At 54.1% G+C, this 9635-nt stretch overlaps 1 protein-coding gene across 1 annotated transcript in view; it reads right to left on the minus strand.

The window, feature by feature from the left end:
- HIPK2 (homeodomain interacting protein kinase 2) overlaps window positions 1–7527 on the minus strand; it is a 172531-nt gene extending 165004 nt beyond the window's left edge. The window contains exon 1 of the mRNA XM_049775970.1: window positions 7439–7527. Within this exon, the coding sequence (XP_049631927.1) occupies window positions 7439–7484 (46 nt within the window). The 5' untranslated portion in view covers window positions 7485–7527. The remainder of the gene's footprint in view (window positions 1–7438) is intronic.
- Window positions 7528–9635: the final 2108 nt, after the last annotated feature.

Consider the following 9635-nt stretch of genomic DNA (forward strand, 5'->3'; position numbering starts at 1 on the left):
CCCTGCGACAGGAGAGGTCTCACACAGTCCAGAGCATCAGCACACATGGGAGCCAATCAATCTTCATTCTGCTTAACCGCAATGGCATTTAATTAATCAGAACCTACTAGAGCAAAAGAAGTTAGGCACGAGATGCAAAGGCAGGCAGACCACTTTCAAAGACACTGCTGCCAGGTCCAAAGGGGAAAATTGTTATTTCTGAGGCACTGGGGTGGGGGGGGTGGGGAGGGGGGGGTGGTGGTGGTGGTGGTGGGGTGGTGGTGGTGGTGGTTGTCTTCTTCCCCAAGTCTCCTCGGTCCTGTTTGCTTGTTTTTAGTTTAGTTTTGGGGCCATATCCAGCGGTGCTCAGGGGTTACTTCTGGCTCTGTGCTCAGAAATCCTCCTGGCAGGTTCAGGGGACGATATAGGATGTCAGGAATCAAACCTAGGCCTGTCCCAGGTTGGCTGCGTGCAAGGCAGTGCAAGTGCCCTACCACTGTGCTATTACTCGGGCCCCCTGTTTGCTTGTTTTCAATCAGCAACAATTTGACTCACTTATTTGCTAATGACAAAACCAAGCTGCCAGGGCTTTGTTGTGGGGGGGAGGCTTTTGTTCCCCCCTCCTCCTGCTTTCAAAAGGCCAGGCACAGGGTACCGTCTTCTCTCTCTCTCTCTCTCTCTCTCTCTCTCTCTCTCTCTCTCTCTCTCTCTCTCTCTCTCTCTCTCCCAGCTACTCAGTTCGAGCTCTCTCTCTCTCTCTCTCTCTCTCTCTCTCTCTCTCTCTCTCTCTCTCTCTCTCTCTCTCTCTCTCTCTCTCTCTCTCTCTCTCTCTCTCTCTCTCTCTCTCTCTCTCTCCTCTCTCTCTCTCTCTCTCTCTCTCTCTCTCTCTCTCTCTCTCTCTCTCTCTCTCTCTCTCTCTCTCTCTCTCTCTCTCTCTCTCTCTCTCTCTCTCTCTCTCTCTCCCAGCTACTCAGTTCGAGCTCTCTCTCTCACCTGGTAGAACAGGTCTGGCCTCAGCTGACTCAGACTAAGTAGAGACATTCCACACACTGTCCTTTCTAAGCCAACTCAGGAGTCCTTCTAGGGAGTGACTCTTCACACTGACACTTGGAGGGGGGGGCAGCTTGTCCCCACTGTCATATGTGCTGGAGATCATTCCAAGAGGGAACTGGAAGTGGAAGGAGGAGAGTGGACTTCAACATGAGCAAGCAGATGCCTAAGTGCTATAGGGGCAGGGAAAGGCTGGAGAAACCCAAGACACGGAGGATGAGGAGGATGGAGGGGAGAGCCAGCCAGAGAAAGCCACCACTAGTATCGGGCTGTGAGAGGGCCCAGGTGAGTTCTGGATCCCACATGCCCAACTTGAGAAGCGACCGCCCCCTTTCTGGAAGAGCACAGGTCATGGGGCACCATGGGGTACTGGGACAGATGGAGCCAAAGCAGTCAGTACTGGAACTTTGCCCTGGGGGGGGGGGCTTCCCAGTGATGTAAGAAGATGGAGTCATTTCTTTTTCCTTCTGTCCACCCAGCTAATGAGGCCTCTATTATGAAGAGCTGCATTCGGTTTTGATACTGCGGTTTTTGTTTTTAATGTGGAGAAAACAGAGAGAGAGAGAGAGAGAGAGAGAGAGAGAGAGAGAGAGAGAGAGAGAGAGAGAGAGAGAGAGAGGAGAGTGAGAGTGAGAGCAGCCAACAAGAGGCTCTGGACACTACCTTTGAATCTAGGAGAGGGTTGGGAGATAGAACCAAGGCAGAACAGGTGGCAGGAAGGATACTGGGTGAGGTGCCAGGGTGACCCTTGTCCCGGATCATTAGGTGACTGCATGCAGTGGGAGGGAAACCTAGTAGTCTGGCTTTTTCCTGGAAAAAGAAATAAAACAAAAGACTTTGAGAATGGACTGATCAGTGTGAGTCATGGTCCATTGTGGATGAAAGGAAGACAGTGGTCTTCTTCAGTCCCTGCCCCTAGGCTAACACTGCTCCAGGCTCTGGGAACCCCAAAGGCGGAGCTGGGGTTATCTTCTCCCCAAATTTCCTGAGTGAGGTGCCGGGGACCACCTACCTGGAGCTCCCCTCTCCCTCCTCAGCCACAAAGCTCCAGGGAGTTGAGACTTTGGCCCAGCAGCAAATTCGGGGAGTGTCTCTCTGTTGTCGTGTCCCTCTCCTGGGAGATGGGGGGTCCGTGAGCAAAAGTGCCTGAGAGCCTGAACCCCAAGTGGAGAGTCTCGGGGCTGTAGGAGAAATCAAGAATCTTAGTGGTGAGGATGCAGAATGGAAGGATGAGGGGAGTGTCAGTGGAATGTCCTCTCTCCAGAAACACATACTTGGGAGGGCTCCAAAGAGGGAAGAAGCTTCTGGAGAAACAAGAGAGTCAGGATCCCCCCCCCTCCAAACACTGGAGAGAATGGCTGAGTTCTGGAATGGGGACCCAGCCCTTCCTGACCCCAGCTTTCTGTCGCATCTGAGCTGGGCCCACTTGGCTCAGAACTCTGACTTTCACTTCTGGTAGCCCCAGAAGACCTCAAGGAGAGGGAGCTGCACAAAGAAAGGGGTGCCTGGAATCAAGCCTGGCTGGGAGAAGGGGTGGGGCACAACCCGCAGCATGCAGAGTCCAGCACTCTCCTCAGGGATGGTGGCAGGGAGAGTCCAGTGTGGTGAGGGGGCTTGAGAAAGACACGGGAGAAGGGGTGAGTGGACACCTTGAGTTCTTCCAGAAGAAAAAAGTCCTGCTCTGCTCCAGGTTTTCCATTTCCCCTCTCTAGTCCCCACAATCAGAATCACACTAAGTCCCAGAGTGCTGCCACGTGATCCTGTCATGGGGCCCCTGCCAGTGGGGTTCAAGCCTGCACTGGGACACTTCTATAAGCTCTGCTGGTCACTTCTCAAGCAGGATTTGCACAAATAGAGACCCTCAAGCTGGGCTGGAGTCTCCCAGACTACCAACAAGCTGGGCTGATAAGAGAGAGAATAAGCCAACAAATTAAAAAAAAAAAGTCACAATGATCTCCTCCTCATCACTTCCTGGTTCCAGAGAAAACTCTGGAACTCCCCAAGACCAGGCCCCAAGGTGTGAGGATGAGAGAAGGGAGAACAAACTGTCTGAACAAACTGGCTACAGGCATAGCCATCCAGTGCCATGTGAGGTGGGAGCAAATTCCTGGGGCCACCTCTTGGGGCCCAGAGCCGGGTAAAAGGTGGAACCTGGCTGAGGACAAAGGTCATCTATCTGCCAGCATTTCCCGGAAGCTGGAAGGTTGGCAGAGGCCCAGCTCCAACTCTTCCAGCAGTTCATCTGCTCATTTTTAAAGTGGCAGAGCAGTGGCAAAGCTGGCCCCTGTGGGGAAGAGAAGCCAGGAGGGTAGGTGTAGTTCCCAGCTTCCCTGCCTGGGACCAGCAGGTGGGAAGGGCCCTGAGATAGTCAAAAGGGGCTCTTTCTGCTGGGATCATGGCAGGGGGGGTTTCCACTGTGGGTGCTGCCCCGACCGGAAAAGGACTAGCAGGAGATTAATAATTGAAATGTTGCTATTATTGGTTTTCGAAACTATTTGTAGGCTATTCTTTCCCTGAGGTCTTCACGCCTATAAGGAGCTGGAAAAGAGGCATTTGACATGGAGGGAGAAAAATCTTTCGGAGCCATCTCAGCAGGCTGAGAAACCTCGAACAGAGCCCAGAGAGGTTCAGTGCCATGCCCTGAGCCGGGGTCGAACCCAGGCTTCTTCAACTCGAGGACTGAATCATGCCATGCTGTCCAGACTCCGAGGATGAAATGAAAGAGCCCTGACTCACCAAAGGGGATGAGCATGAAAACAATATTTATACTTGCTCGCTTTAAAAATATAAAACATAAACACAGGGAAAGATGTTCTAGAACATGTGTCATCAAATTCTTTTAATGGAAGATGACACACTCTGGTTCTTGGTAGGCAGCTTGGAGAGAGGCCGCGGGCTCCAGAGATGACAGATTTCAGAGAGACAATTTTGGTAAGGCTGACAGTGGGAGCCGGAGCCAAGGCCAGAGTCACAGGACATCTCGGGTCCAGCACAACCCAATGCGCCTGAAATAGGGGGGAGACACTGTTCACATCAAAAGCTGGGCCAACACCGACCTTGGCAGGACAGACGCAAGAAGCCTCTCAAAGCGAGCTGATGGCATAAACAAAATCGTGGGGGCGGATGTTCAACCTTTCAACGGATATAAACCTTTTTTTTGGGTCTAAGTTTAAGTTTTTAACTTAAGCAGTACCACACCACAGAAAACTAACAGGCTATTTATAAACCTATCGCTAAAAGCAAGTCAGCGAACACTGATTACACTTTGCTACTCATTAATTCATAATAGCACACAGACCCTGTTTCACAGACTGCATTTCTCTCAGCATTTCTGGAGGCTCAGAATGGTCCACAACTGCAATCCGTACCTTCAACCAAGATTCCAACGAGGGTCACTGTACCCCCATGGCCTCCAGCTGAAATGCACCCTCTCTCCTTGAACTTCTCTACCACCACCACCACCCCCAAGAAAAACAACAGCCCAAGTTTGCTTTTGAAGGTGTTCAAAGACTCGGAATGATATAGAACACCCTGGGAAAGCTGAGAAGCAGGAATTCTATAGGTTCCAGCTAGGGTGTGAGAAAACGAGAATCCACAGAAAGTGGGTTGGTGGGTGGGGGTGTCACTGCCTCCTATGTGATACTTTTTCCCAGTCAGTGAACATAGGTTCCAACATAGGGTCAACTGTAGATTTGAGACCAGGATCAACCCTTTCTCAGAAACCCTTTTTCAGAAAGACTCACACTGGGGTTGGCTGAGCACAGAGGACCTGGAAGAGCTAGAAAGATACTCAGGAATGCGTTAGGAAAATCTGGGCTCCAAAGCCTCAGGAATATGAAGAGAGAGCCCTCTCACAAACAGGTCACAAAGAAATCAGGGAACAGAAGTGCCCCCCCCCACCCTGGGGAGGAGAAAGGAAGACTTGCAAATAACAGGGAGCTCCTGAGTGAGACCTTTGAGATCCAAACCCATCCTTAAAACTCTGACAGCTCCCACACCCTATGTCTTTATCAGATGTAATTGCACTTAAAGAACAGGACAGAGAAAAAAAAAAGAAAAAAAGAAAAAAAGAAAAAGAAAAGGTCACGGTTTTAACGTCAGGGGCATGGCCTACATTCCATATGGATTTGGTTTGGGGAAGAGGGAAAGGTCAGCAGAAATGAGCAGTGGCCCAAAAGGCTTTCTCCACAGTTGATCAAATACATCCCAATTCACAAAGCCAGTGCCCCACCAGGGAACAGGGCGAGGGAGCAGCCAGCCAGCCAGGCGGGCAGGGTCTGCAGCTCTGGATCCAAAGGCAAGTTCCCTGTCTAATGTTCACCCAGAGTGACCAGCAGAGGGAGTCTCAAGGAAGTACTTAATAAAGAGAAAATTGTTTCATTTTAACACTCGGCAGACAGTGGGAGCATTGACCATGTCCCCCTCCCCGAGACACAGATGAACAATGAAGGCCCGACATGGGCTCTGCAGGCCTGTTCCAATAGCCACCGGCTCCTTCTATGGTGCCTGCTGGCGGGATCAGAAATTTCGTTTTTGTTTTGTCAAACGTTTTAAATGGACCTTGTGTTCTTCAGAATCAAAGAGGAAAGCCCCTGGAATAACATCTCTCTGTTGCCTTCTAAACAGCCCCTTTGTTTCTAAGAGAGTTTGAAAAAAAAATATTTACAGTCCATACGTTATTTACAGTCTCCTTATCCACGGCCTAACTGGTAACTTTATTCCGCCCAGAAACCTAATTCATTCGGAGCCCTGGAACTAATAACAGATTTTCTTTTCAGATAAGTTTGTGGGGTGCGTGTGTGTGTGTGTGTGTGTGTGTGTGTGTGTGTGTGTGCCTGTGTGTGTGTTTTAATCGGCTTCTCGTAACAGAGATAAAACTATTAATGCATTCCTGTCTCCCCAACTGTGGTTGCGTTTACAGAAGGATTAAAATCAAATCGCCCCTCCAAGCCCCTCCTTCCGACCTCCACAAACCCCAACTGGCCCTGCTGCCACTTGCTATTTCAGCCACAGAATATCTGAACAAAACCCAAAGAAACCCAGAAGGGCAGACGCAAAGAAAAAGTATGTGAAGGCTGCCGTTTCAATGATTTCATGAGAGAAACATTTTCACGATGAAATGACTGACTGGAAAGGGAAGGGGTGGGGTGGGGGGGGAGATCAGACACACTTTTGCTTTTAAAATTTCTCCTCCCACCAGCAACGCAAAAGCAAAAGAAGAAAAACCACCCCGGGGTAAGTGCAGAAACTTAAGTTGATTCTGGTTGGGTTTTTGGCTGGAAGCTGACAACGCCACACCGCTTAGGAAGAACCCAAAGATCCAGCGAGCTAGATAAGGAGCCGGTGTACAGAAAGAATGAACTGGGTTTTCCCCCGTTTTCTTTCTTTCTTTCTTTTTCTTCCCTTTTGAATTCTCCCCCCTGGATCTCACCTTCTTTCTTCCCAAAGACAATCCTATCAAGAAGAGGGAGAAAGGGGAAGCGGATAGAGGGAGGAGAAAAATAACCCGACCCACTCCAAGTGAGAGGTGCACCACAGAGGTGTTACTAGGACGGAGCTAGGGGAGGAAAAAAAAAACCCTCCCCGATTCTTAACCCCTCCCCAGAAAAACTACACTCCCCCCCCTCATTCCGCCTCCCAGGACCCAAAGCTCATGCGGGGCGCTTTTGGCCTAATTTCATTGTTCCGAGAGGCACTTTCCACCCTGTGGCAACACCTTGGCCCCTCCATTCTCATCCGCCGGGCCCCCCAACACCCGCTTAGGCTTGCAAAGCTGGAGAATCAAAGGGGTGTGGGGTGGGAGTGAGTGCAGAGATGCCAAGGGGGAGGTGTGCGGAGGGACAGCCGGACAGACGCGGAGTGGTGCCACTCCGGGGGAGTCCAGAGGCAATTTCCTGGGGGGGGGGGGTGTGCGTGTGTGTGCGTGCGTGTGTGTGTGTGTATGTGTGTGTGTGTGTGTGTGTGTGTACAGAGGGGTGGTGGGTGCGATCCGGAGCACCCCACCTTTTTCTGTATTGCAAAAAAAAAAAAATACCCAGATCCAGAGCGCCGTCCCCGGGGGCTGCCTTGGGCGGGCGCCCCCTCCCCATTTCATTTCATTTCATCTCATTTCATTTCTTTTCTTCGGCCAGAGGCTCCCCCTCGCTGGCTTGCTCGCGCGCGCACACACACACTCACACACGCACACACCATGCACACGCACACACGCCCCCCCGCCTGTCCCTCCCTCCCTCTCGCTCCCTCTCCCCCCCTGGAAAGCAGATCCCGGGCCATTCCGGGCCGGGGGTCTGGGGCGGGGGTCCGGTCCCCGAGCCGGCTGGGCAGAACAAAGCTCGCCCAGCCTGCCCGCCCGCCCGCCTGCCTCCCTCCGCCCGCTCCATCCCATCCCATCGCCCGCGCGCCGACCTACCTTCGCGCACACGGGGCCATCGGGGCCGGGCGGCGGCGCGGCTCATGGCAACGGCGCCGGGGCGGCAGGGGGCGCGGGCGGCGGGCACGGGCGCGGGGCGCAGGCACAGGCGCGGGGCAGAGGCGCGCGGGCTCGGCCCCTCCGGCCTCAGGCGGCTCCTGCCATCTTGAGCCTGGGGTCTCGCCGCTCGGCGCTGCCGGGCCGCCGGCGCCCGCATCCCCGCCTCGCTGGGCCGGCGCCGGGGGAGGGCGGGCGAGGTGGGCCGGGCGCCGCCGCCAACGCCGCCGCGGGCCCGGGCCCGAGCCGGGGGCGCCCGGGGGCGCGATCCAGGGCCGGCCGGCCGCGCGGCGGAGGGCGGTGGGGACCCCGGGCGGGCGGGGCGGGCGGGCGCTGCAGGCGCGGGAGCCGGCCCCCGGCTCAGCTCGGCTCGGCTCGGCTCAGCTCCGCATGGGCCGTGCGGGGCGCGCGGGGGCGCCGGCAAAAGTTGCCCGGGCGGCGGAGGAGGGGCGGCGGGAGGAGGGCGGAGGGCGGCGCGGAGGAGGCGCGGGGGCGGGGCGGCCGGCGCGGCCGAGCGAGCGAGAGAGAGCGAAAGAGAGAGAGAGCGAGAAGAGAGAGAGAGAAAGCGAGCCGGCCCGCCGCGGCCGCGCGCAATCGAGCGCCGATGGCACGGATGCGAGGCGGGGACGGCCGGGCCCCGGCCCCAAGCCCGCTCGCGCAGGCGCGCGCGCGCGCGAGTGTGTGTGTGTGTGTGCGTGTGTGTGTTTATATGTGTGTGTGTTTGTGCGGTGTGTGTGTGTGTGTGTGTGTGTGTCTGTGTCTGTGTGTTGTGTGCCCGCACGCCCGTGCCCCGCCGCCAGGGAGCGCTCCCTTCCCCGGCCAGCTGCGCACCACCCCGACTGGGCTTGGCGGGGGGCGCTCTGGAGCCTGTGGACCAGAGGGAGAGAAAGGAATGAATGAATGAATGAATGAATGCGTGAAGGAAAGAAGGAAGGAGAGGGGAGTGGGGGATGGGTGGAGGAATCAATGAAGGTGAGGAGTGTTGAGATGGGCTTGGGCTGGATGATGGGTTGAAGGAGTGGGACAAGGAAAAGGATGGATGGATGGATGGATGGATGATGGATGGATGGATGGATGGATTGATGGATGGATGGATGGATGGATGGATGGATGGATGGGTGGGTGGGTGGATGGATGGATGGATGGGTGGGTGGGTGGGTGGGTGGGTGGATGGATGGATGGATGGATGGATGGATGGATGGATGGGTGGGTGGTGGTGGGTGGATGGATGGATGGATGGATGGATGGGTGGATGGGTGGATGGGTGGGTGGGCGGATGTGTTAAGGCCGGGCTGACTGTGAATGAATGAATGAATGAATGACTAGATGAGTGGATGGAGGGATGAGAGAGCGAGTAAACATATTGAGTGGGACAAAGGATTGAAGGAGGGGAATTAACATAATGAGAGGTGAAGGAATGATGGAAGGATATGAACAGAATAATGGATAAAGGAACGAGTGAATGAACAGAACAAATGAAAGAGGCAGGAGGGAATGAAGAGAATGAGTGGGTGAAGGAGTGGGGAAGGGAGTGAGCGAGCTTATGAATGGATGAAGAAATGAGGGAGCGAATGAACAGAATTATGAGATGGATGGAGGAGGAAATCAAGAAACTGAAATAGATGAATCTGCATAGGGAATTAACTAATATGATGGATGGATGTTGAATGAGTACGTGAAAGACTGAGTGCATGTAATGACTATCACAGTGGGTGTTTGAAAGGTGGGCACTAATCCCTCCTTCCAGAGGGTGAAGAAATTTGGGGAGTTTTGAGACCCCCCTGTGGTCAGCGAAGAACTGTGTGTGTAGGAGAAGCAGCAGCATGGAAAGTGATCTCTGGTCCTGCTTGAAGCTGCTTTCCAGGCTGTCTTCAGGTCTGTCCTGTCCTGAGCTCGTCTTCTCTGTCACCCGGGTGTGCTTGCCGGCCGCCAATACCTGTCTTCAGGCCCTCTGCTCCTCCAAGCCTCTGCCCAACAGGACACTTTTCTCCCAAGTCTCCCCTGGGCCAAATCCTCACTGTTACTTCCCAATCTGCTTTCTGGATCCTGGGGATTATTGCAGCCCAAACATTGCCTCCAATAGGAGATGTGAGACTCCTCATCACAGAATACACCCAAAAGGTGGTATTTGAAGGCCTGA

The sequence above is a fragment of the Suncus etruscus genome, chromosome 1 (genome assembly GCF_024139225.1).
Source record: "Suncus etruscus isolate mSunEtr1 chromosome 1, mSunEtr1.pri.cur, whole genome shotgun sequence".
NCBI lineage: Eukaryota > Metazoa > Chordata > Mammalia > Eulipotyphla > Soricidae > Suncus > Suncus etruscus.